At 56.2% G+C, this 26,547-nt stretch overlaps 1 protein-coding gene across 11 annotated transcripts in view; it reads left to right on the top strand.

Annotated features, from left to right (window-relative positions):
• Window positions 1-4,111: 4,111 nt before the first annotated feature.
• Window positions 4,112-26,547, top strand: part of POC5 (POC5 centriolar protein) — a 28,132-nt gene continuing 5,696 nt past the window's right edge. For 3 of the 11 annotated variants that reach the window (XM_089312868.1, XM_089312867.1, XM_089312869.1), the window contains exons 1-9: window positions 4,870-5,118; window positions 8,347-8,488; window positions 9,924-9,998; window positions 11,764-11,969; window positions 14,433-14,609; window positions 17,792-17,896; window positions 19,054-19,233; window positions 20,894-21,047; window positions 25,290-25,567. In XM_089312868.1, coding sequence (XP_089168994.1) covers window positions 4,885-5,118; window positions 8,347-8,488; window positions 9,924-9,998; window positions 11,764-11,969; window positions 14,433-14,609; window positions 17,792-17,896; window positions 19,054-19,233; window positions 20,894-21,047; window positions 25,290-25,567 — 1,551 coding nt within the window. In that variant the 5' untranslated portion in view covers window positions 4,870-4,884. Of the gene's footprint in view, window positions 4,135-4,869; window positions 5,125-6,243; window positions 6,339-6,397; window positions 7,888-8,346; window positions 8,622-9,923; window positions 9,999-11,763; window positions 11,970-14,432; window positions 14,610-17,791; window positions 17,897-19,053; window positions 19,234-20,893; window positions 21,048-25,289; window positions 25,568-26,547 lie in introns of those variants that run through there. The other 8 variants (XM_070056291.2, XM_051838668.3, XM_070056292.2 and 5 more) reach the window with 6 other exon arrangements.

Here is a 26,547-nt window from a genome sequence, read left to right as displayed (position 1 = left end):
CCTGCCTGCCGGGCGCTGAGTCGGGAGAGCCAGCGCCTGCTGCGAGGGAAGCTGGGAAAGCGAGTTTCGCGCCCCGCCGAGCCGTGGGCATCCCCGGCACGAGGCCGTGTTAAGGGTGCCGGGCGGCCGGAAGCGTCCACAGTAGGCCCTGGAGGACTGGTTCCTGCCCCGCTCCCGACCCACACTCAGAGCGCAGCTCGGAGGTGGGAGTGACCTGCCACCAACGCCATTATCCCTGTTACTCCACGCACAGGCCCGTCAACTGGAATCGCAGCTTTAAGGCAACGGGAGTTTACTGTTACATGGGTGAGAGTATTTTGCACAAATCCTTCAGCTGCACCAAAACTCAACCACTTCATAACTCCCAACACAGCGTGTAGACAACCAGGTTCATCTTGACTTCTGATAGGTGGGACAGCCTGATCACTGCCCACGCCACTCCCGACCCCTGAGGGACACACGCTCAGGCCTGGGCATCTGTCGACAGCGCGGGAGTAAGACTTGCTTTTCCACTTCTCTGTCAGCAGCATTGCATGACTGTTTAAATCCCCGACTGAAATACACAACGTTAAGTCCATTGCTTCCTTGCTGTGCACGGTCTTTGCAGAATCACCCCAGCCTCGGAGGCCTGCAGGCGTGGGTCACACTGCCACCTGGCGTGGCTGGGACAAACTCCCTGCTTGTGGAAGCCGCCAGGGTCAGGGAGTCCAACACAGCCTGCTCAGATGAGGGGGAGCCAGCGGCATCCAGCAGCACTGACCGAGGGCTCCCCAAGGCCTGTGTGGGGCCACAGGGAACCCAGAAGTGGGGGAGGCACCGTGCCTGCCCAGGCCGAGCGCACACCATGATCAGGCCAGCAGGAACCCGTGACAGAGTGATGAGCAAAGTGCACAGTGCACACTAGAGAGAGGAGCCCCAGGGAATCACGGCCGACCAACCACAGGCAAGTGTGGCTCTGGGGGGCGGGCCTTGCCAAGGGCGCAGGTCTCAGAGAGCCCGGCTCTGCGCTCCTCGTGGCAAAAGCCTTGCTGTTGTACTGCACGTTTTCTGCCCATTTCAGCTGTGCTGTGATCAGCTTAATGACAGTCGGGACAGGGCTGTGACGGCATCTTGCAACCTTACTTCAGAGAGTATGTTCCTGGTGTGTGTTCCTTAGAATTCTGCAGGGTTTGTGCATAAACTTTAGAAAGAGCCAGCAGCTCTTGGGTTTTGCTGCACCACTCTTCAAACACAGTGCCGTGGTCTGGTGCCTGTGCCCCCACCCCAATGCAGTCCTGTGCCCAAGGCGACAGGGAGACTGGGGCAGGAGGTGGCACCTTCTCAAAGCAACTGGTGCACTGAGGAGAGGCAGAAAGGACGTGGGCAGGAGCAGTGCCCTCGGTGTGACAGGGTGCTTTGAGGCTTTTTTCATGGGACGTGGCCTGCCTGCGTGGTTATAGGTTATCTTGCTTCAGAGCAGGGAGTGTTCCCTGAGAGAAACAAGTTACAGATACCAGTCTGCTCCTCTGGCTGCAACTGGCACATTTCTGGCTTCGTACTTCTGCTTGCCTGCTTGCTTGATAATGGCCAAGGCCACCAAGATGTAGTTTCTACCTTTAAACCCCCCGCCCCCGCCGCCACTGCAACTCGGGGCTGCCTTCTCCAGACTTGCTCTGCAAGAGAGCAGTCGCCAGCTGGCTGATAAAGACTCCTAATTTGACCTTTTGCAAGGTCTTACTGTGCTTTTACTCTGTGCATCCCATAACATCGGGAGAGAGGTGAGGTTGTGAGCAGGGGCAGGGGCTATGTCCTTGGGAGAGAGGTGAGGACGTGGGCAGGGGATGTCTACCCTGGAGAGAGGTGAGGACGTGGGCAGGGGCTGTGTCCCCGGGAGAGAGGTGAGGTCGGGGGCAAGGGCAGGGGCTGTGTCCCCGGGAGAAGCAGCAAGGTCATGGCCCAGAGGTGCTGGCTGGGACTCAGCCTCCAGGGCTGGGAGACACGAAGCACCCAGCTTACAATCACTGTGACAGCAGCTCAGGTGGACTTTTCACACCCTCGTACCTTGGGAAAATAAAATCAACCAGCTGAGCAACGACCAACCCAAAATGCTGTGTGCTTTTTCTTTTCCTTCAAGATTTCTTTTACTTATCTGAAAGGCAGAGTTACAGAGAGACAGAGACAGAGATCTCTCACCAGCTGGTTCACTTCCCAAACAGCCACAATGGCCCAAGTCAGGGGTCCGGAACCCAACTCGGGTCTCCCACATGGGTGCAGCGGCCCAAGCGCTCAGGCCACCCTCCACTGCCTTCTCAGGCACATTAGCGGGGAGCTGGGTCAGAAACGGAGCAGCCAGGACTCAAACTGGTGCTCCAGTGTGGTATGCCAGCCTTGCAAGTGCTGGCTTAACCAGCTGCGCCACAACGCCAGCCAGGCAAAATATATAAAATTCTACCAACGATTAAAACTTCTTATAGAACAGAGCCAAAGGTATATGATAGGACTTTTTTTACATACTATTAGGATTCTTTGTCTTCTGTATTTTAATGAAAAAGAGAACACATGAGAAATGTAAAAATTTTGTTTCCCTCTGGTGTGTTTCTGAAATGTAAATGACCTTTGAGTGAGTGATCTGGTCTTGTGTATTTGCTTTTTTTCTTATTATTAAAAATTCTAAAAGGCAAACATTCTACAAAATACTCCTTATACTTTAAATACACACTATGAAGCTACTCCCAAAAGTTTGTAGAAAAATGGAATGCATTTATTGGGGCCAGCACTGTGGTATAGTGGGCGCAATGCCAACATCCTATATGGTCACTGGTTCGAGTCCCAGCTGCTCCACTTCCAATCCAGCTCCCTGCTAATGTGCCTGGGAAGGCAGTAGACGAAGGCCCAAGTGCCTGTGTCCCTGCACCCACGTGGGAGACTTGGAAGAAGCTCCTGGCCCCGGATCGCCCCAGCTCCGGCCACTGTGGCCATCTGGGGAGTGAACCAGCAAATGGAAGATCTTTACCTCTCTTTCTCTCTCTGAAACTCTGCCTTTCAAATAAATAAAATAAATCTTTAAAAAATAAATTGTTTTCTGTGCATTATCTTACGCCACAGTTAGTTAGTCCAGCCTGAGACAGGGTGGCTTTGAGCAATCAGTACTAAGGCAGTGCTGCTGGGCAGGCTGGCGGCCGGGCGTCCCTGCTGTCCTCGGCTGGCTCCCACACCTGGCTGGGCGTCAGATGGGTGCAGGCTGGTCCAGGAGGGCATCCTGGCTCCACTGCACGCGTCTCGGGGGCCAGCCTCGGGGTGTTGCCATGGTTGTCACAGAGGGCTGGAGCAAGCCAGGTCACTGACACAGCATCTCCCAAGCTTCTGCCTGCAGACACCCCGCAGGGCAGCACGTGAGAGCTGTGAGCTCATGCCGCCGCATCGGACGCCACACCGGAGCAGAGCGGCTGGGGCCAGCAGCCTCGCAGCCCTCCTGGGATCCCGGTGGGAGCGCCCAGCTGACAGCCCGGCCCCTGCCTCGCCCCCAAGCTCCAGATGTGCTACCCGAGTGGAGTCCACCGCCACTGTCACGGTTAAAGCAGGCTGCTCCTCCCCTTTCAGTCTGCTCGTCCACCAGCGCCCGCCTCCTAGGCCACAGACCCGGGCGCGGGCACGGCTCGCCTGGACACTGCCCTACCGCCCTCAGGAGCGCGCCTGCGAGTCCCCAAGTCCCGCTGCACGGAGCTCAGCCCCATCTTCTCCCATCTCCCCTGCCACCCGTCTGGTGCCTGCTGAACAAGCACAGTTGGGTACAACCTCAACCCTGAGCAAGTCCTGCACAGCCGGGCACCACCCTCCTACCCACTGGCTCACTCGCAACAGCAAGCGCCGGGGACTCAACCTGGTGCCCCCGAGGCCTGCAGGGACCCGGGTGTGGAGCCCCACGTGCTGCCTGCCAGGGTGCACACCAGCAGGGGGAGGTCGGGCCGCACGTGGGCTGTGGCCTGCCGGGGGGCGCGGCCCTCTCGGGCGGCTCTGTGGCGTCAGGCTGCACTGCCGCTGGTCACCCCGACGCAGGCCGGCTGCGCGGCTCCTACGGAGCGCGTGAAGCGCCGGGACCTGCGTGACCGCCCCGCCTGCACCTGCGGAGCCCACGGCAGCAGCGCCTGTCCCCAGGTACTCGGGCGCGCGGCGGGCGGCGGGGGAGGGCAGGGCCCGCGCCGCCGGCTCCCTCCTTCCCCGCACCCCGTCCCCGCTGCTTAGGCGTGCGTGATGCCCGCCTTCTTCCGCGGGCCCCACGCTGCAGCACAGCAGCCGGCGCGCTCGCCTCCCGCGGCGGGGCGCGAACGATCAGGCGCGGTCCGCGCCGGCGACCAGGCAGTCGGGGACCTCGGGGAAGGCGAGGCTGGATCCGTGGGACCCAGGCCTCCCCAAGGACGGCGCTGCGCAAGCACCCCCTCCCCGGAGAGGACCGGCCCGCCGCCTCCAGGTCTCCATCTCCGCACCGCGCCCCACGCGCCAGGAAGGGCCAGGCCGGCGACCTCTCCACGGGGGACCGCGGGCCCGTGTGGGAACCACCACCGCGCCGACGGCCGCGCCCGGGGCTTAGCACCGCGCTTTCGAGAAGCTGTTGCTCGTAGCACCTAGTTCGCGGGCGCCCCGGGCTCGCCTCCCGCGCAGGCGCACCGCAGAACGCCCGGGGGCCGGCCGGGGAGCTCCCGAGAACCAGCCTCTTGCGGCCGCACCTGCCACGCCGCGACTGCTACTGAGCATGCGCACACCCATCCTGAGCCGAGACCCCGCCCCCTCGTAACGGCGCAGCCGCAGGCCGACGCTAAGGACCGGCGGGCAAGGCCGACCTGGGCGGGGCTTCATTAAATCCCGCCCACTGGGCCCGACCCTGCCCCGCCGCGGCCATCACTGAGCATGTGCGGACCCGCCCCGAGCGCCCCGCCCGGCTCCCCGAAACCCCGCCCCTCGGAACGGCGGCGCAGGGGGCGGGACTTTGTGCACCCGCGTTTCCGGCTTCTCCCCGCGGCGGCGCCCCGCCCCGCATCCAGGCCAATCAGGGGACGCGTTGCTGGGCGGGGCCGGTGCCCGCGGCTGTCGTTGGAGTCCTCGGCGGCGGACGGGCGGCGGCGGCGGCGGCGGCGGGGCCTGGTGAGGGTGCGCGGCCGGCGCGGGGGGTCGGGGCGACCCCGGGGAGGAGCTGGTCGGGGCCTCAGGGCCTGCGGCGCGGACTCGGGGCGGGCGGGCAGATCCCGGTGCGCTGCGCTCCCTGGTGTGCGGGAGCGGCCCGCGGTGCGGGGCCCCGAGCTGCGTCCCCTCGGGGGTCAGGGGGTCCGGCGGTGGCCGCGCTCGCCCGCGCAGGCCTGGCCCCTGACCGCCGACTCGCCGGAAGCCGAGGGCGCTGCTCCTCCCACGTGCGCGGGAGCCTGACCGCTGGCGCGGGGTCTCCCGCAGACGGCGCGGTGCTGGCGCTCGGGCCCCGAGGGTCTGCGCGCGCGCGGGGGACGTGCGGGGAGACGCGCCGATGCGCGGTCAGGGGCATCCCCGAGGGTGGTGGGCCGGTCGTGCCAGGCGGCGGCGTCACCGCCGTAACTCCGGTAACGGGGCGGCCGCGTCCGGCGGCGGCGGCGTCCGCTTTAATCCGCAGCCAGTGCGCAGCCGTCCGCGCCGCAGGCTGGACTCGGGCCCCGCGCGCCCCAGGACCTCCCTGCCCGCCGCCCCCTCCTCGCGCCCCTGCCACCCCAGCCACAAAGGGGGCTGCCCCTGCCCCAGCCTTGACTCCTTAGGGTGTCGGTCACGGGTGTGGTCTACACCGCTGGCTCCCTGGGCAGACGAGCTCCCGGGACACAGGCAGCTGTCGCCTTGAAGGAACGCGTTTCCTTGTTGCTGAAAGCCCTGTCTGAAGTCCATTCTCGCAGGAGTAGTCCCGAGAGGCAGTCCCCGGAGGGACGGCGCCGGCCGGCACCGGGCAGGCTCTGTGCGCACCTGCTGGTCTCTCCTCCTCGGTGTCGCCCCCAGGACGCTCTGTGCGCACCTGCTGGTCTCTCCTCCTCGGTGTCGCCCCCAGGACGCTCTGTGCGCACCTGCTGGTCTCTCCTCCTGAGTGCGTGTCCGTGTGCCTCCCGCCGCTCGGCGCCGGCTCTCCCTCCTCCTGGCCCTGACCTTTGCTGCCGGCCCTCGGCGTGCCCAGGGAAGGTTGTACTTGCATATCTGGGGAGCACTGTCCCTTGGGTTCGCTCGCCAGGGAAAGCTAAGGCGGCCGCCTGTGTGTTGTAGCGCTGTGCAGAATGTCATCGGAAGAGGACAAATACTCACTCCCGGCTATGCAGAGTAACTCGGACGCGGGCAGCTCCGTCTCCACAGAACTCCAGGTAGGCAGCGGTGTCTCCGTTTGCTGTGACTCTGACTTCAAACAGGGCAGCGTCGAGGAAAAGTAGCGATGCATTTCCTCTCATTCCTTCCACGCACAAAGCCGCCCTCGGGTTTCCAGTGATACCAAGCCTCGCGGTTACTTCCAGACGGGGAGGTCACTGCGCGCGGCTCCCAGAACGCAGTCAGGAGCCCTTCAGACACCGTGCGAGGAGGCTTCAGCGCAGAGAGGAGATAGGTATTTCAGGCGCTTTTTCTGGAAGGAAGAATCCTGCATCGACACGTGCCGCTGTCACGTGTAAGAGCACTGTCAGCCCGCCCGAGTTCTAGAACCCCGGCCCCTGAGTTCTCACCTGGGAGGCTCCGCCCCGTCGCCAGGACACTCCTGACAGCGGCAGGTGGACAGACGGGCTGGCTGCAGAGGGCTTTGCTGCTTTTCCTCCCGACGCGCCGTCCTCAAGAGCGGGAGAGGTACTGACGGGTTAGCCTAGGCGTGTAGTTAGCTACATCACCTAAGAGGCGAAAGGCGGGACGTCGTGTCCCGTCCAGGCAGAGTGGCTGACGCTGCGACGTGAGAAGCTTCAGAAACGTCTTATGAAAGCAGTGTCGTTTGAATTGAACTTGTAGACGTAGAAACTGGGAAGGTTTCCCAGGATGAAGCAGCCCACCCCGCCTCCCCGTGGTGGCAGCTCGCCCACGCCCTGCTGTGTTCCTGCACCCTCACTCTCTGTGCAGGTTATTCAAAAACTGCCCATACGTTCGCACTGAAATGTGAACACTCGTGAGGCCTCAAGTTGTCTTCTCATTAAGAGACGAAGCTTGAAATCCAAAGACCAGACCCCCAGAGTGAAATGGAGGGAGGTGGGGAGGAATTTTCCAGACCCGTCAGAAGTCATCTGTGTCACTGATCACCTTCTTACCATGTCAGCAACGTTCAGAGTCCATTTGTCAGTAGCCCTCAGCTTGGTCTGTGCTGGCTCCTGGACCAAGTTGGAAGCCTGTCTCCCTTCCCTATAAGAGCATTATCTGGGGATGTTGTCCATGTCGATGCCACGAGTGATGTTAAGAATAAAATAGTGGGCCGGCGCTCTGGTGCAGATGTGAAACCCCAGCCTGCAACACCAGCATCCCACATGGGCGCTGGTTTGAGTCCTGGTCCTCCACTTCCAGTCCAGCTCCCTGCTGATGCACCTGGGAAAGCAGAAGATGGTCCAGCTGTCTGGGTACCTGCACCCTGTGGGAGACCTGGAAGAGGCTCCTGGCTTCCGCCTGGTCCAGCCCGGGTCGTTGCGGCCAGTTGGGGAGTGGACCAGCGGATGGAAGAGCTCTCTCTCTGTAACTCTGACTTTCATTGATCAGCAGCCAGGAGCTTCTGGGTCTCCCACATGGGTGCAGGGGCCCAAAGACTCGGGCTGTCATCTGCTGCCTCCCAGGCACATGAGCAGGACACAGGACGTGACGTGGATGTGGATTTCCGTGCTGTGGCTTACCACGCTACACCTGACATCCAGTTGTCCTACAGACTAGCAGCCTTCACACACACAGTAACAGGTACTGCTTTTTCAAACAGTTGTACTTCAACTAACAATATAAAAAGCAGATTTAGGCAGAACTACAACTGTTAGGCTTAGGTTCAGTGTGTAAGTTCGAGCTGTGTGGTGTGCCTCTCACAGAGTCCGTGGCTCTGCCTTGGACAGTGCTGAGCAGGCGAGTAGGGCAGAGGCAATGCAGCCTCGCTGTCCGTGGTGCCTCCATGTGTTTGGGCCACGTACTGTCAAAAGATTCTGATACTTTGTAAGTACTTAAAACCTGTGGCTTGTTAACAGCTTGTCTCATCTTGAGTCACACTGACCTGAAGATTAAACACTGTTCACTGTGTTGACTCACTAACAAAATCTGTCTCCTGCAAACTGGAGCAGCAGTGGGATGACGGCTGCTGGGCTGAGGTTGCCGCGGGGCCGCTGGCGCTTGCGAGTGCTGCGAGCGGCCCTGACTGCTGGCCTCCCGCAGGAGGAGTACGAGGAGCTGCTGCGCTACGCCATCATGAATCCACCGGCCGACCCCGGCGCGTCTGCGGCGTCTCACCCCCGGGCAGAAGGGGCGCCCGATACGAGAATTTCTGCTGCAGCTGGTGGCATCCTTCATCATCAAGGTTGTGTATATCTTTTGAGAAATCTCTGAGTTCGCTATGGGGCTTATGAATGAAGCTGCCTTAGGATCGGGAGGACGCCTCTCCACCATCATTGACGTGTGTCAGTGTCACCGAGGGAGCCTTACACTTTTCGGTATTACTCCTGGCCCTGAGATGATGATGAGATACCCAACTTTTTATGTGAACTTCATTTTATGAAAAGTAGTAGAACTAGGGCTGCCACCTGTGACACCAGCATCCTACATGGGCGCCATTTCAAGTCCCAGCTGCTCCACTTCTGACCCAGCTCCCTGCTATGTGCCATGGAAAGCAGCAGAAGATGGCCCCAAGTGTTTGGGCCCCTGCACCTGGCCCAGACCTGGCAGTTGTAGCCATTTCAGGAGTGAGCCAGCAGATGCAAGATTCCCTCTCTGTGTCTTCTCTCCTCCCCACTCCTCTCACCTCTCCTGTCTTCCCTCTCTGTAGCTCTGCCTTTCAGATAAATAAATCTTTAAGAAAAAGTAGAGGTAACACAGCACTGCCACAGGTGCGGTCTCAGCGGAATGTGTTGCTTCTCCGCTCCTGCTCCTGGTTTGATGCCAGGATTATCTTGAAAACTCGATGCCCATGCCCAGAATTAAGGTGGTCCTCAGTGACCCTCAGAACACACTCTGGTACTTTGTCAGCACGGTTGTCCGGGCTTGGAGCACTGCCTGAGCTGGCCTCACTCAGGTGGCCCCAGGCGTGGGCCGTGTCAGCCACAGGATGGAGCACTGACACAGGCAGCTGTCGGCTGGGGGGTGGTGGAGGTGAAAGCAGGATGAAGTTCCTTTACCCACCCTTTCCATAGTCATAAAGTGCAAGGCCCAGGCAGCCTTCTCTGCACAGGATGGCGGTGGTCACACCAGAGGCACAGCTGCCAGGGTCATGGCCTGCCCAGTGCCAGAGGCTGCTGGGCTCCCGGGGTCACGGCCCTGGGGTCTGTGGACGCAGGTGCTTCATTGCTGCCAAGTCTGGCCAGCTGCCTTGGAGTAGCGTATGGGCTTGTGGCTCCAGAACCTTCAGAAAACCAGCGTACTCAGAGATAGGAACCTGGGGTTTAGTGCCCCCTGCCCCGGCACTGATCTTGGTCGTGATTTGATTACACAGGGGGCCTCCACATGGGGTCCCTGCTCGTTCTCCTGAACTGAAGTAAGCACATCAGAATTGCTTAGGGCCGCTGGAAGCTTGTCTCCTTCCGGCTGTTCCGCGGTTCCCAGGGACACGGCTCGGGCTGCGTTCCTCACCCCAGCTCTCCGGCGTTTCCAGGTCATCACTGGGGTTTAGGACGCGGCTGTTTCCTCCCGTAAGATAGTATATGTGTTCAGCCTTTTCCAAAAGGACTTGAGTTTAAAACATGCAACAGGTGTGTGAAGAGCAGCTCCATTTAACTGAAAAATACTTTCCTTTTTGGCAGGAAACAACCCTGTGATAAGAGAAACTGGGATGGAAGTTGGAAAAAAAAGTGATTTAAATAATTCAAAGACAGACGGTATGGCTTTTCCTTGGCTTGCTTTCATTTATGTACAACGTACGGCACTTTAATGAATATTATCTCTGCAGTTAGAGGAGCGATTTCAGTGTACTGCTTACTGGCAGGATTTTTAAGTGTCAGTGTTGCCAGTTTAGGTGATAATATTTAAGATTCTGAAATGGAGCGGTTCCCACGAGTTAGTGCGTCAGAACCTGTGGCGTCCTGCTCAGAACTGCCGAGGTGGAGGGCGAGCGTTGTCAGGCTTACGGGCTCTCGGCAAAGCGCTGTTTCCTAGCTCTCGGCATTTGCACACCACGTGATGATTTTCGTCTCGCCTCCACGTCACCTGTTCTATCATTTAGTGTTGGGTTTTGTTTTGTTTTGTTTTTTTAAGATTTATTTATTTACTTGAGAGGCAGAGTTACAGACAGTGAGGGGGGACAGGCGCCCGGGTCACGGCTCTGGGGCCTGTGGTTCCTCACGGTCTGTGGACGCAGGTGTTGCATTGCTGCAGCAAGTGGGTGCGGGGTCTCCACCAGCCACCTGGCAGGACCAGAGGGCGTTCCAGGCTCCTGGCTTCTGCCTGCCCCCGCTCTGGCTTTGAGCGGTTTGAGGAGTGAACAGCGGATGAAGGGTCCTTCTCTCTGCCCTTTAAGTAAGGTGAAAGTGGTTTGAGCGCGTCCTAGAACCAGACTGAGACGTTTTCCTTGGCGTAGTGAGGGTGCTTGTCTTGCTGTGTGATGCGTGTCATGGAGTGTGGTCCCATCCTGGGAAGGCCTCTCCTTCAGCTTCCTCGCCTGGGACTGAAGCCCTGGCAGTGTCTTCTCCCTGGCGCTCTGAGCTCTCCAGCTCAAGGCTCTGTTTTCTCGCGAGCACAGGTCTGGTTGGTGGAGCCCAGGGAAGGGCGTGCATGCGTGTTGTCCACCATGCCCTCGCGGTTCCGGAGCCGTCCTCAGAACACACGTGTGCAGGGCGGGTCTCCTGGTGTGGCCGGCCCAAGCCTTGTGTTGGGCTTTTTGTGCCAAGCAGAGATGAAGGAATGATTTTCCCTTTTGCAAGGAATTCTTGAGCGATGCACCCTGAGTGACAGGTCTGTGTAGTCTCTGAGGGATTCCTTCAGTGCAGAGGGGAAGGCCCCCTCACCTGGGCCACGTGAGGAGGGCCTGCAGCAGGAACCTGCGGTGAAGTCCTGGCCTTGGCGTCTTGCGCTGTCAGAACAGATGCAGCCCTGCGTACACACAGGGGCGAGAGGCACGGGCGTGCCGGTGTGTGCTTCTCCCCTGCTGGCGGAGACGCACGGGCTGCCTTGGAGTATCTGACACAGCGCTCCACTAGTGCTCCCTGTGTGCTGTGCATCTGCAGTCGCGTGAGGCGTGCCCCAGTGCCCGTTGCGAGGCAGCACGGCTGTGTGCGAGCTCTGACGCCACTGGCCACTCAGCCTCCCAGGCCTGGCCGAGCAAACCCTGGACTCTCGATCGGGAGCCGTGCAGGCACTTGGCTGGCGCTGCTGCGATGGGGCGGGTGATGACGCCGGGGCTCAGGCTATGCGAGCATCCTTACTGGGGCTGGCAGTCATTCGCTGCCACAAGGCAGAGTGTGGGCGGCCTCTCGTGCCAGTCAAGCCTGATCCCGGCAACACTGAAACCAGAGTAGCCAGACCAAGGCACAGCTGAATGGGAATTCCTGCACTTTTTCTCAGCCTCTGTAGGTAGCAGAAATCTTAGAGCCTTCCTGCTCGACTCCTTGCCAGGGCGGGCCATTCCCAACCTCTCCTTTCTTCCAGGGTCGTCACCGGCTCTGTCGCCAAGGAAGGCATCTCACCCGGTCATGGACTTTTTCAGTTCGCATCTCCTGGGCGACTCTTCCTCCCCAGGGTCTACTTCTAGTCACACGGAAGCCCGGGAAGTCGTCGTGGGCGACTTCCTTGTTTCGGAGGAAAACCTGCAGAAGGTGGAAAGCGTGCTGGATCTCTGGAGCTCGGGTCTCAAGGTACTGCAGCGACTCGGTTCCGGTCGCCGCCGGTCCGTGGAGTGGGGTTTCCCGTGATCCAGCTGAGCGTTCTGCCCTTTGAATTTAAACAGCATCGATGTTCAGTTTCCTGGGAAGTCAGTTCCGTGTCGGCACTGCGCTGCTTGGTCCTTATCCTGCACGGACTCGCACGGGGCTCCTGCGGCCCAGCTCTGGCTCAGAGCGAGCGTCTGTGTCAGGCCACGTGTGCAGCCGGGAGGCGCTCAGCCGTGCGACTGCGCTGGGTGGCTGCTCGGGCGCGGAAAGCTCGGCCTGCACTGACAGCTGGGACTGTGAAGCCGCAGGTGCAGGGTTAGCCGTGTGCGTCCCTCGTGTGGCTGCCCCTGCAGCAACCACGCGAACGGCGGTAAGGCACACACGCTGCCGAGTACTGAGGGCTGTTGCTGGCCTCCAATGGGCCGCGTCCTGGGTACTGAGTGCTGTCGCTGGCCTCTACTGGGCCGCGTCCTGGGTACTGAGTGCTGTCGCTGGCCTCTGATGGGCCGCGTCCTGGGTACTGAGTGCTGTCGCTGGCCTCTACTGGGCCGCGTCCTGGGTACTGAGTGCTGTCGCTGGCCTCTGATGGGCCGCGTCCTGGGTACTGAGTGCTGTCGCTGGCCTCTGATGGGCCGTGTCCTGGGTACTGAGTGCTGTCGCTGGCCTCTGATGGGCCGTGTCCTGGGTACTGAGTGCTGTCGCTGGCCTCCGATGGGCCGCATCCTGAGTACTTAGGGCTGTCGCTGGCCTCTGATGGGCTGCGTCCTGAGTACTGAGTGCTGTCGCTGGCCTCTACTGGGCCGCGTCCTGCAGAGATGGCTAGTCTGTTTGCCATGTAGAAAAAGTGGGGCTAGGCATTTGGCTCAGCAGGTAAGTCACCACTTGGGGACGCGCAACCTTTCTCTGAGTTTCTGGTTTGAGTCCCAGCACCTCCACCTCCAATCCAGCTTTTTGCTAGTGTGCACCGTGCAAGCAGCTAGTGATGGGGGAAATGCTTGGGTCCCTGCCACCCATGTGGAAGACGCAGATTGAGTTCCCGACTCCTGGCTGTTGGAGGCATTTGGGGAGTGAACTAGAAGGTGGGAGATCTCTCTCCATCTGTGTCTCTGTGTCTTTCTGTCTTTAATATTAAACAAGTATATTAAAAACCTGTTGGAATGGAGAAAATGATGGGTTTTCCAAAACACTTTGAAGAAGCTGAATGTTCACGTACATGGAGAATGAGCCGTGTGAGTTCTGCGGGACTTGTTTCTCCCCAGCTGGAACCCTCACTTCTAGAGATTCCCTCGCCACAGTGTCCCCTTTCCTCCCCTGGGAACGGGCTTCACGCTCCCTGAAGCGTCGGCCACCAGCACGCCGAACCTTCTGTCTTCAGGTGACCTGACCCGTGCCAGCCACGGAGGCTGAGAGGACTCGCGACTGGCCGTAGGTGGCCACGGGGTCCCTGGTGTGGGGACCACGTGCCCACCTTGCCGGCTCCCGTTGCCTCTGTGTCTGCAGAGCTTCCTGGCCATCAACAGCCCGGCCCCCGCCAGGTGTCCTGCGTGGTTTCCTGGTGTCTTTTTTTCTTTTAAGGCTTACTTATTTATTTGAGAGGCAAGGTGACACAGAGAGAAAGAGGTCTTCCATCCACTGGTTCACTCCCCAAATGCCTGCAACAGCCAGGGCTGGGCCAAGCCAAAGCAAGGTGCCAGCAGTTCAGTCCAGGTCTCCCGCATGGATGGCAGGCACCCGGCACTCAGGCCATCACCTGCTGCGTCCGAGGGCACCAGCAGGAAGCGACCAGAAGTGGAGGAGCCGAGGCTCTGTCGCTCCTTTACTGGACGTGGGCCTCCTAGACGGTGGCTTTTAATGCTGGGCCACCACAGCCGCCCTCCTGGCCCATCTTCATGTGAACGTTTAAGTCCTTGGATAAACAGAGGGAGTTGGTGAGTGAAGCCAGAAATTTTTCCTAAATGACAACAAGGTTTCATACAGAGCACCTTAACACAGGGAACAGTCGTAGCCCTGGCGTGGTAGTGGTGGGCCAGTTAGTGCCAATGACAACAAGGTTTCATACAGAGCACTGTAACACAGGGAACAGTCGTGGCCCTGGTGTGGTAGTGGTGGGCCAGGTAATACCAATGACAACAAGGTTAACACAGGGAACAGTCGTGGCCCTGGCGTGGTAGTGGTGGGCCAGGTAATACCAATGACAACAAGGTTAACACAGGGAACAGTCGTGGCCCTGGTGTGGTGGTGATGGGCCAGTTAGTGCCAATGACAGCAAGGTTAACACAGGGAACAGTCGTGGCCCTGGCGTGGTGGTGGGCCAGTTAGTGCCTGCGAGTCTTACCACTCCTGTGTTGATTGCTCATTCCAGTACTGTTTAGTGTTTCTTAGCCTTCTTGGAGTTGTAAGAGGTGTTAACAAACCAGCCATTTAGTTGGCAGCATATTTGTTTTTCAGACAAATATCATTTCTGAACTGAGTAAATGGAGACTTAATTTTATCGACTGGCACCGAATGGAAATGAAAAAAGAAAAAGAAAAGCATGCGGCCCATTTGAAACAACTGAACGACCAGATCAGCGACCTGCAGGAGCTGCACAGAGCCTTTGAAATCTCCCTCGGGAGGAAAGATGAGGTCTCTTTCCTTTCTAACAGATTCAGCAACTGTCTGGCTAGATACTGAATTCCAGGAACAAATGGTTATTCAGCTCACAAAAGAGTCCAAAGGAAGACTCCTTTCAAACACTGATGGGACAGTGCAGGCACGGCCAAAGGATTGTTTACCTGGCTGACAAGCAGTGTGATGTCACTGACCCCAGTGTTCTAAATGTTGAGTGGTGTGATGGCACTGACCCCAGCAGTCTGGGTGTAGAGCAGAGTGATGTCACTGACCCTGGCGGTCTGGGTGTTGAGCGGTGTGATGTCACCAACCCTGGTATTGTAGGTGTTGAGCATTGTGATGTCACTGACCCCGGTGGTCTGGGTGTTGAGTGCTGTGATGTCACTGACGCTGGTGGTCTGGGTGTTGAGTGCTGTGATGTCACTGACCCTGGAGTTGTAGGTGTTGAGTGGTGTGATGTCACTGACCTCAGCAGTCTGGGTGTTGAGCAGTGTGATGTCACTGACCCCGGCAGTCTGGGTGTTGAGTGGTGTGATGTCACTGACCCTGGTGTTGTAGGTGTTGAGCGGTGTGATGTCACTGACCCTGGTGTTGTAGGTGTCGAGCGGTGTGATGTCACTGACGCCAGCAGTCTGGATGTTGAGCAGAGTGATGTCACTGCCCTGGTGTTGTAGGTGTTGAGTGGTGTGATGTCACTGACCCCGGCAGTCTGGGTGTTGAGCAGTGTGATGTCACTGACTCCAGTGTTGTAGGTGTTGAGTGGTGTGATATCACTGACCCCGGTTGTCTGGGTGTTGAGCAGAGTGATGTCACTGACCCCCGGCAGTCTGGGTGTTGAGCAGTGTGATGTCACTGACTCCGGCGGTCTGGGTGTTGAGCAGTGTGATGTCACTGACCTCGGCAGTCTGGGTGTTGTGTGGTGTGATGTCACTGACCCTGGTGTTGTAGGTGTTGAGTGGTGTGATGTCACTGACCCTGGTTGTCTGGGTGTTGAGCAGTGTGATGCCACTGACTGGCAGTCTGGGTGTTGAGCAGAGTGATGTCGCTGACCCCGGTGGTCTTGGTGTTGTGTGGTGTGATGTCACTGACCCCGGCAGTCTGGGTGTTGTGTGGTGTGATGTCACTGACCCTGGTGTTGTAGGTGTTGAGCAGTGTGAAGTCACTGGCTCTTATAGTCTCATTTTTTTAGGAATCTTTTTTTTTTTTTTCCCAAACTGCCCTTGATGGAACACGAGGGTACCAATGTTACCCACATTTTAAATCATCCTCTCAGAGATCATTTTTAGTATTTCAGATTGTACCTGTAATACGTGAGTGTTCATTTTATTGATAAACTCAGGAAATGCCTTTTATTTCATTTTATGTTGGCCTCCTAAGCACTGGAGTGTGTCGTTCAGAACTGTGCTGTTTTTCCTCCTGACAGCACCTTGACAGAGGCAGTGGTTGAGTGGCACACTGGTCAGGACAGCAGCGTGGCTGCAATCAGAGGGCTGGGGAAGCAGAAGCAGCCCCAGTGACCAGTAAGCCAGTTGTCACCCCCACACCCTCCTTCAGCTTTATAGACTCGTAATTGGGCTTTTACCTGGTTTGCTTTCTTGAGGCAGCGGCTGCTGTGTCATTTTCTTCATTTCCCTCAAAACTTACGATTTTTATATATTTTGAAGTGTTTTTTTTTTTTAATTTTTAAGCATCCCATATAAAAAGTGTACATATCGGGTTTTCAGTTTGCAAAAAGTAAGACAGCCATGTATTGTCATCTGGGTTGAGAAACAGATAGCCAGTGTCTTTTAGCAGAACACAGCCAGTGCCTTACAGTAGTACGCGGCCAGTATCTTAGAAGAAATGGAACCTAGCCAGTGTCTTAGAAAAAACAGAATCCAGCCAGTGTGTGTGTGTGTGTGTGTTAAGGTTTTATTTATTTATTTGAGAAGCAGAGTTACAGAGAGAGAGAGAGAGAGATGAGAGAGAGAGGTCTTCCATCTGCTGATTTCACTCTCCAAATGGCCACAACTGCCACAGCTGTGCCGATCCGAAGTCAGGAGCTTCTTCTGGGTCTCCCATGTGGGTGCAGGGGCCCAAGGACTTGGGCCATCCTCCACTGTGTTCCCAGGCCTTAGCAGAGAGCTGGATCAGAAGAAGAGCAGCCAGGATACAAATTGGTGCCCATATGGGATGGCAGCACTGCAGGCAGAGGCTTAGCCCACTACACCACAGGGCCAGCCCCCAGCCAGTTTCTTCTAACAGACTGTGACCAGCATCTTTGAACTGTGCCCTGTCCTCTTCAGATAGTTACTTAAAGAACAGGAGTAATGTCTTCTGGTAGGTGTGTCACACTAACCAGGAATCTTGAACGTGGCCATTTTTAGTCACAAATATCTGTTGATCAGCCCTTGGTGTAAGAGAGAACATTAAGATTTAAAACCCTTTATGGGTTTTGTTTTACAGGTAAGAGTAGTGTTGAAAAGAGTATAGCAAAATAAAATAATTACTTGCATTCATAAACTCATGGCGTTGAGAAAATCAGTAGGCAGTTCCTGAGGGTCTCCTGTAGGCAGGGCCACAGTGGGACAGGAAGAGGCTTGAACCCTGGCCCTGCCCGCAAGTCTGGCGAAGAGACTGTCTGCAGCCAGCTTCGCACGTGCGGTTGTGCTTCCTGGACTGCCAGCAGCTGTGCTGAGTGCATGGTGGCCGTTAGCAGGGTGCACACAGTGAGCGTGGAGCCCTCCATTCATGGAGACTTAGTGGACCCATCAGGGGAAGTTTTTTGGTCTTTTTAAAAATAAAAGGGGTGGGGCCAGTGCCGTGGCTCACTTGGTTAATCCTCCGCCTGCGGCACTGGCATCCCACATGGGCACTGGGTTCTAGTCCTGGTTTCTCCTCTTCCAGGCCAGCTCTCTGCTGTGGCCCGGGAGGGCAGTGGAGGATGGCCCAGGTGCTTGGGCCCTGCACCCCATGGGAGACCAGGAGAAGCACCTGGCTCCTGGCTTCGGATCGGCATAGCTCCAGCCATAGCTGCCACTTGGGGGGTGAACCAATGGAAGGAAGACCTTTCTCTCTGTCTCTCTCTCTCTCTCACTGTCTAATTCTGTCAAATTAAAAAAAAAAAAAAAAAAGAGGTTACCTGGATGACGAGAAGATCCCTTTGTCCTCTGCTGCTGTTGTACTGTCACGTTAATCGGAACAATTGTTGTTGACAGGTGATTTCTAGCTTGTCGCACGCCGTGGGCAAGCAAAAGGAGCGCATCGAGCTGATGAGAACCTTCTTCCACTGGCGCATCGGGCACGTCAAGTCCAGGCAGGACGTAAGTGTCCAGAGGACACGGGCGGGCTAAACGGAGGGGCCATCAGACAAGGATTTGCCTCTCATCAGCCGCAGTGAACTGTGTGTTAATGTTGCTCTTCTTTCAGAAGAGTTCGATTTCGTAGAGCTCTGAGATTTCGTGACACAAATCTGTGTTCCAAGAGCTGCGTCGTGTACCGTCCCACGGTAGGCGTGAGGCTTCTGCCTGAGGTGCAGAGGCATCACAGAGCCCGTATAACAGATCTGACCGGCAAGAATCTGTTATCTTCATGTATCGTAGGCTTTACCACATTTAGACATAAAAAACTGTACAAGTGTTTGTTGTAGATTCCTAGAACGAGACGTGAAGGGAGGCATGCGTGTTCAGCTTTGCTGAAGTGATCCCTAGTTTGTAGTGTACAGTTTAGACCTGAGAGCAGAAGAGGGGCCCTTGGTGACGAAGACAAGGTGCTGTCCATGTGGCTCGCGGGACCCACGGGCAGTCTCTGTGCATTTAGTGTCCAAGTGCTTTGGGAGAAAGCTCTTAGCATGACACAGCTTTTCCTTTGAGAATACGTCCTAGTGCTGACGTTGTTTCATTAACCCCAGTCAGTCAGATCCACATCAGTCACATTGAAATGAGTACTTAGGCCATATTTGGAAAGTTACTTGTCAGTGACTTCAAAATACTCGGTGCTGCCATCACTTTGGGCAAATTTAAGGAAGTCAAGCATTGAAACTACCTCTTCAGGAGAATTTGAGTTCTTTTGATACAAGGATGGGGTCCCGCTCAGGACAGCCGGGGCTGGGTTAGATCGCCCCTGCTCGGCCGGGCACTTGCAGGAAGCTGCTCCCCTCAGCTCAGGGGTCATGTGGTCCACAGCGGAAGTGACAGCTGGCAAGTTGCTGGTTTTCAGTGTGCTTGCTTGCTTTCCCCCAGTGGATCAGCTGCATAAAGCAGTGGGGTGATAAGGAAGAAGTCGGCTGTAGCGTCAGACACAGACCCTAGCCTGCGTGACAGAGACCTGCCGGCCGCCCTCTCCGAGCCTGTGCTTGCGTGTGCAGAAGTTAGAACGGTCATGTGTGCGCTTACGTGGACGGACGGACGGGTCGTGTGCTGTTCCTGCCCACTCGCTGACCAGGCCCCCGTGCTGTGACGCACGTGCTGCCCTCCCTTAGGTCTATGAAGGCAAGCTGGCCGACCAGTACTTCCAGAGAAGCCTGCTGAAGAAGGTGTGGCGGGGCTGGCGCTGCGTGGTGCAGAAGCAGTGGAAAGACGTGGTGGAGCGAGCCTGCCAAGCAAGAGCGGAGGAAGTCTGTGTCCAGATCTCCAATGATTATGAAGCCAAAATCGCGATGGTACACTTTTCTGAGTGTTCATTTCCTGTTGAAACCATTTTTTTAAAAAGAGTAGACTCACTATGGTTTATATTCAGTCGTCGTCTTTGGTTTTTACGTGGCCAAAAACAGAGACCAAAAGCAAAATGCTTATTTTTGGGATAACGTAAATAAACTGCATTCCCTTTGTTTGTTTAGAGATTTATTTATGTATTTGAAAGGCAAGTTACATAGAGAGAGAAGGAGAGGCCGAGAGAGAGAGGTCTTCCTGGGTGCGGGGGCCCGAGCGCTTGGGCCATCCTCTGCTGCTCTCCCGGCACATTGCAGGGAGCTCCGTCCCAAGTGGGGCAGCCGGGACTCAGACCTGTGCCCACATGGGATGCCAGCTGCAGGCGGCGGCTCCATTTGCTACACCACAGCAGTGGCCCCTAAACTGCACTCTTACAAGATTTGCTGTTAAGCAATTGTGTATAAACTAGAATTATTATCCCACTGACTTTTTAGATTTTATTTATTTATTTTTATTTTATTTTTTTTTTTGACAGGCAGAGTTAGTGAGAGAGAGAGAGAGAAAGGTCTTCCTTCCGTTGGTCCCTCCCTCCCCCTCAAATGGCTGCTACGGCTGGTGCGCTGTGCTGATCTGAAGCCAGGAGCCAGGTGCTTCCTCCCAGTCTCCCATGCAGGTGCAGGGCCCAAGGACCTGGGCCATCCTCCACTGCCATCCCAGGCCACAGCAGAGAGCTGGATGGGAAGAGGAGCAAACAGGGCAGAATCCGGCACCCCAACCAGGACTAGAACCCGCAGGTGGAGGTTTAGCCTAGTGAACCACGGTGCCAGCCCCCATTGACTTTTAATAATAAAGTGGTTTCTGTGGGAAAACATTTGTAATCCACAATGAAATAGAACACATGAGGAATTTATGAAGAATGCAATAGCCCTCCTATAGCATATGAAGTATTAAAAAGCTTCAGCATTATAGCACAACCAGGCTAGCTCTCTGCTGTGGCCAAGGAGTGCAGTGGAGGATGGCCCAAGTGCTTGGGCCCTGCACCCCATGGGAGACCAGGAAAAGCACCTGGCTCCTGGCTTCGGATCAGCGCAGTGCGCCTGCCGTGGCAGCCATTGGAGGGTGAACCAACAGCAAAAGGAAGACCTTTGTCTTTGTCTCTCTCTCTCACTGTTCACTCTGCCTGTCAAAAAAAAAAAAAAAAAAGGGACATGCAGAAAATGCAGTCCCTTCAGGCCTGGTCGGTGAGAAGGCATCTCATGCCTCATTTCCCTGCACAGTTTGGCTGTGCGGAAAGCATGGACTTTTGAAAGTGGCTCGGATTGCAGGCACTTAGTTACTTTTTGAGGAGCCAGGGCATCCGCAGCTCACAGCTACAGTTCTCCTACTGTGCCAGTTAGTTCAGGGCAGGACATCCCAGACATTGCAGCAGACTTCAAAGGGACTGTTAGAAAATGAAGACAGTTTGTTGATGGCACGGTAGAGGCGAGGCCGGCACGTGGGACCGCAGGTTCTCGCTCGCGATGCCAGCATCCCTCACGGGCACCAGTCCAGTTCAAGTCCCAGCTCTCCACTTCTGATCCAGCTCCCTGCCAATGCACTTGTCTTAGCAGATTTCCTCCTGGTGTCTCAGATCTTTTCCTTTTATCTAATTTTCTTATTTCCTTGTTCTAGTTATCTGGAGCTTTGGAAAATGCGAAAGCTGAGATTCAGAGAATGCAGCAGGAAAAGGAGCACTTTGAAGACTCCATGAAAAAAGCCTTCATGAGGGGGGTGTGCGCGCTGAACCTCGAGGCCATGACCATATTTCAGAGCAGAGGCGATGCAGGTTGGTGCCTCGTGGAGACTGCCTGTGTGCAGAAGAGGACCTGGGAGAACAGCCCTGAGCTCCCGGGCTTGGCGCGGGTGTTCTCCTCCAGGCCTGGAAAGGATTCGTTTCACGGTGTCTCATCCAGCTTGCAGTGTGCTGTGAGGTTATGATGGCTGTGCCATCCCGGTGTGATCCAGCAGCCTGTCAGCTCTTCACTGAAGTAGACGTTGAAGTGCGCTTTCCATGTACAACACTGTGCAGTCTTGTCTAACAGTAGTTACAGTGCCCTTAGTATAAACTTTCTATTGTTGTGTTTTCCTTAGTGGCCAAATTCCTTTTGTTGATCAGATATATCTGATCTTGTTATAATTTGCCATTTTAAAAAACTGTTTTTCTTCCAATTAAGAGAGCCTCCACGACATTAATTTTGAATGAACGTGCGAAGAGATCCGTGTAGAAGTCAAGTGAAGTCATTTCATTTCCAAGGCAGCCCACGCGTTGCGTGAGGTCTGAGTGTACGCTTTGTGGTTTCGTTCACATGTCAGAAAAGCGGGGCCTGGAACCCTCCGCCACCAGTGCACAGCAGGGCAGCGTCCTCCGTGGCCTTGGCCGTCTCTGAGCCAGGAGGGTGGCGGAAGCTTCTCTGGCTGCTCTGGGACCCAGGCGTTTTACTGTGAGAGGCCCAGTGAGGTGGAGGTGTAGTCTTAGCTAAGTCGGCCCCCCACATTGCAGACCAGCGCTGCACATTACGTGGCGCCCCTCGTAGTCAGTCCCGTGTGGGACTCCTGCGCTAGTCGTCAGTGGCACGGTCTCATCTGTAACACTACTAACGTGATCTGAGTACAGCCAGGGACTCCCGTGGGCTTCTTAAGCCCTTGCTGTAAGGCATCGGCACACACTTAAATCACACGTGTGGGTGGCAGTGCGTGAGCGGCCCCTGCGCCAGTCAGAACTCGGAGTCACAGACCCACCACAGCCCAGAAGCGTGCTTGACGTGTCCCACAGAACGGTCTGCTGCGTGCTTGCCAGTGCTGAAGGAGAGTTATCCCCTGAGGATGGACTAGTGCTGACTTGAGGAATCTGATTATCTCCTTGCAAGACATACGGAGTTTGCCAATTTTATTCTTACTATTAAAACTGCTTAGGTTGAGAGACAAGAAAGCGATGTCTCCTCATTTTACTATCTGTTACGCCCGCCGTAGGCAGAAGTCTGACAGGACACGGGTGTTCTCTGTCTGCCGGTGCCTCTCACTGCTGGGTTGGCTGGCACCTGCAGGGGGCGCAGGTTCTGGGTGGCCAGTGCACTGCTCATCACAGCAGGGGTGCTCAGTGCACAAAGGAAACACCCGCCTGGGTGGGCAGAGTTCAGTGGGACTCAATACTGGATTTGCTGTGACACTCAGATTATGTGATAACTTGATAATAGCTCTTTTGAAAATTGCTTTTTATTTTTTTTTCTTAAAGCTTTCATTTATTTATTTGAGAGGCAGAGTTACAGACAGAGGGCGAGACAGAGAGAGTCTTCCAACCGCTGTTCCCAAATGGCCACAACAGCCAGAGCTGGGCCGACCCAAAGCCAGGAGCCAGGGGCTTCTTCCAGGTCTCCCACGCGGGTGCAGGGGCCCAAGCACGTGGGCCATCTTCTGCTGTTGCCCAGGCACATGAGCAGGGAGCTGGATAGAAGAGGAGCAGCTGGGACAAGAACCGGCACAGGATGTGGTGCCAGAGGCGGAGGCTTAGCCTGCTACACCACAGCAGCAGCCCCTCTGAAATTGCTCCTTTCCCCTTTGTGCCCTTAATACTACACGTGATCTTAGCCAAAAGGCCGAGAAGCGACCCCTTTGTTCCCTTACAACAGTTGTTTTTTATAATGCAGTTTTAATAGTGCAAGGCTCATAATGCATTTGTTAGAACAAAACCAATGTGTGAATTTTTTGTTTACCCTGATTCTGCGTTGCTTGTAGTTGGTAAGCCATCTCACATTGTACAGTATTCTGTATCTTCTAGACTGTAAATTAGAGCCTTTTATGAAGAAGGCAAAACATGACAGCCGGCGCCGCGGCTCACTAGGCTAATCCTCCGCCTAGCGGCGCCGGCACACCGGGTTCTCGTCCCGGTCGGGGCGCCGGATTCTGTCCCGGTTGCCCCTCTTCCAGGCCAGCTCTCTGCTGTGGCCCCAGAGGGCAGTGGAGGATGGCCCAGGTGCTTGGGCCCTGCACCCCATGGGAGACCAGGATAAGCACCTGGCTCCTGGCTCCTGCCATCGGATCAGCGCGGTGCGCCGGCCGTAGCGCGCTGGCCGCGGCGGCCATTGGAGAGTGAACCAACGGCAAAGGAAGACCTTTCTCTCTGTCTCTCTCTCTCACTGTCCACTCTGCCTGTCAAAAAAAAAAAAAAAAAAAAAAAAAAAAAAAGAAGGCAAAACATGACAATAAAATTGGCTTTTAAAATGATGCCTGCCAATTTTTAAAGCAATTTTAGGTACAGTAGAAAAATGCTTTTCAACTGAGAAACTTACCCTAAAAATGAAAAGAGGAGCAAGCATGTGGCCAGCAGGTGGAGTCTTTGCCTCCTGATGGTGTGCCTGGATCGGGTCCTGCCTCCGCTCCCAACTCAGCTTTCTGCTAATGCGCCCCCTGGGAGGCAGCAGAGGCTCCCGTCCTCGGGCCCTTGCCACCCACCTAGGAGACCCAGAAGGAGTTCTAGGCTCCTGTTTTGGCCTGGCCCAGCCCTGGCTGGTACAGGGATTTGGGGAGTGAACCAGCGAAAGGAAAATCAGTCAGTCTCTCTCTCTCCCTCCCTCTTTGTGTCACACAGCAGTTCAAAAAGAATAAAGAACAATAAGTAAACTTCTAGAAACACAGGGCTTATTTTAAGCGGCAGCACCCGAGAGGCAGGATCCGCGCAGTCAGCCCGCGTCAGCAGGGGCTGCCATCTTCTAGGCTGACCCCCACCCAGATGCACCAGTCTCAAAAACATGCTGAAGCTCAGAGTGTGTGTTCTGTTTTAAAATTAAGTTTTTTAATACTGAATTAATCCCTTTCCTTCAGAGGGTTTCAAACAATCTAGGCCCTGTGGCCCTGCTGAGGCTGATTACCATGGCGGCGAGTCCTCCGCCTGTCTTATGTGTGTTCTAGGAAAAGGACGTAGGCCGGAGCCCAAGTTTCTGGGTGGAAAGACAGCAACACAGAAACCACTGAAACAGAACTTGGACCATGCCCACCGCCCGGGGACCCGGAACATCCCTCGGGCTCAGCAGCCCAAACGACCCCTTTCCTTTGGACCACACAGATACCAACCCAGTGGAGACTGACCACTCTGATTCTCAAGGGAAATGCACTGAAGTTAGGAGACAGCGTGTGGTCTGTCCCACGCGAGGGCACCCAGGCAGTTAGGTGGGAACATGTGTCCTCAGGCGTGGCTTGAAGTTAGGAGACGGCGTGTGGTCTGTCCCACGCGAGGGCACCCCGGCAGTTAGGTGGGAACGTGTGTCCTCAGGCGTGGCTTGGAGTTAGGAGACCGTGTGGTCTGTCCCACACGAGGGCACCCAGGCAGTTAGGTATGGACGTGCATCCTCAGGCGTGGCTTGAAGTTAGGAGACCGTGTGGTCTGTCCCACGCGAGGGCACCCAGGCAGTTAGGTATGGACGTGCATCCTCAGGCGTGGCTTGAAGTTAGGAGACGGCGTGTGGTCTGTCCCACGCGAGGGCACCCAGACAGTTAGGTGGGAGCGTGTGTCCTCAGGCGTGGCTTGAAGTTAGGAGACCGTGTGGTCTGTCCCACGCCAGGGCACCCAGGCAGTTAGGTATGAACGTACATCCTCAGGCGTGGCTTGCTACCTGCTCTAGGAGCGCATTGCTCTTGCAGTACCAAAAGTGAAGATTTTCACTTTCCTGATTGATTATTTGCAGAAAAGTTGAGAAATAAAATACCTCTTTGTTTTTAGGATGGGAGCAGTAGACGGGAGTGCAGGGGTTGGTGGGATTCCAGAGGTGGTCCTAACGGAATCCCAGGCTGTGTTTAAGGTTGCCAGGTGACAAGGCAAAGGCCCCGTGTGCTGTTGGCAGCGGTGTGGCCACGCTGAACTCCCGTGAGCGCCTCTCTGGTCAGCCCTCACCGGCTGCAGGAGCAGGTCCTACAGGGCTTGCTGCCGACACAGCGCACGCACTGGTCTTGGACTCCGTGTGGCACACACACCTGCGTGCTCGAGAGTTCCGGTCCCTCGTCGTGGAGGACTCATGGAGCTGACCTTGTTCTGCAGGATCAGACTGCGCCAGTACCAGGAAGGAGGAGCACGGACCTGGCGCCCCAGGAAAAGAGCCTGCCGCCCACCTGGACCCCTCGGCCCCACCGACGCCCTCCACGGTGACACTGCCCCTGCTGCTGTCCCCCGCAGGGGCAGGGGCTGGAGCTACCAGCATCGCTGCCATCCCCTCTGCTGTTTCCACGACTTCTGCTGGGGCTGCTTCCGCACCCTCTGCCTACGTCCCCGTTTCTGTTCTCGGCACAGGACCGGCCGCTGCCGCCGCGCCGGAAGAGGTACAGTCGATGCACGTGCCGCGTTATGCCAGGGTTAAGAAACTTGCTTGTGAAGTGGCTATTTTGGGCGCAGAACTTATTTTTCTATGCAGAAAAAGTGCGTGGTATCTAGGCCAAGCCGCAGATATTTAATACACAAAGTGGCTAAATACTAATTGAGAATGAAAAATGTAACCAGAAGCGCTACCACAGTAGTGAAAGTAAAAATACCGTTTGGGGGCTGGCATTGTGGCGAGGCAGGTTCACCTGGCACCTGCCGTGCCCGTATCCTGTACTGAAGGGCCTGTTTGAGTCCTGGTTAATCTACTTGTGATCCAGCTTCCTACTAATGTACCTGGGAAAACAGCAGAGGATAGCCTGAGTCCCTGGGCCCCTGCACCCACATGGGACCCAGGACAGAGTTCCTGGCTCCTGGTTTTGCCTGGCCCAGCACCGGCTATTGAGGCCATTTGGAGAGTGAAGCACCAGATGAAAGCAACCTCTCCCTCTCCCTCCCTCCCTCTCTCTCTACCCCACTCACTCTCTGTCACTCTGCCTTTCAAGTAATTTTTTTTTTTTTTGACAGGCAGATTTAGAGAGAGAAAGAGAGAAAGGTCTTCCTTCCGTTGCTCTTCCCCCACCGCTGCCCAAAATGGCCGCTACGGCCGGCGCTGCGCCGATCCAAAGTCAGGAGCCAGGTGCTTCCTCCTGGTCTCCCATGCGGGTGCAGGGCCCAAGCACTTGGGCCATCCTCCACTGCACTCCCGGGCCACAGCAGAGAGCTAGACTGGAAGAGGAGCAACCGGGACTAGAAGCCGGGGGACTAGAACCTAATACTCCACAGGCGGAGGATTAGCCACGTGAGCCGTGGCGCCGGCCCACGCTTAAACTTTTAGTTCATAATCAGAATGAAGGTGGAAGAGACTTCCCTGAGTCACAGCTGGTACCAGAGCGCTGGGGAGACTTGGGGGGCAGCGTGTGTGCCTTCCCCAGTGCAGCTG

This window comes from Oryctolagus cuniculus, chromosome 14 (assembly GCF_051225735.1).
Source record: "Oryctolagus cuniculus isolate XC-2025 breed Fujian yellow rabbit chromosome 14, ASM5122573v1, whole genome shotgun sequence".
Taxonomy (NCBI): domain Eukaryota; kingdom Metazoa; phylum Chordata; class Mammalia; order Lagomorpha; family Leporidae; genus Oryctolagus; species Oryctolagus cuniculus.
Note: the sequence above shows the minus strand (reverse complement) of the source record. Positions and strands in the feature narration are given on the sequence as shown.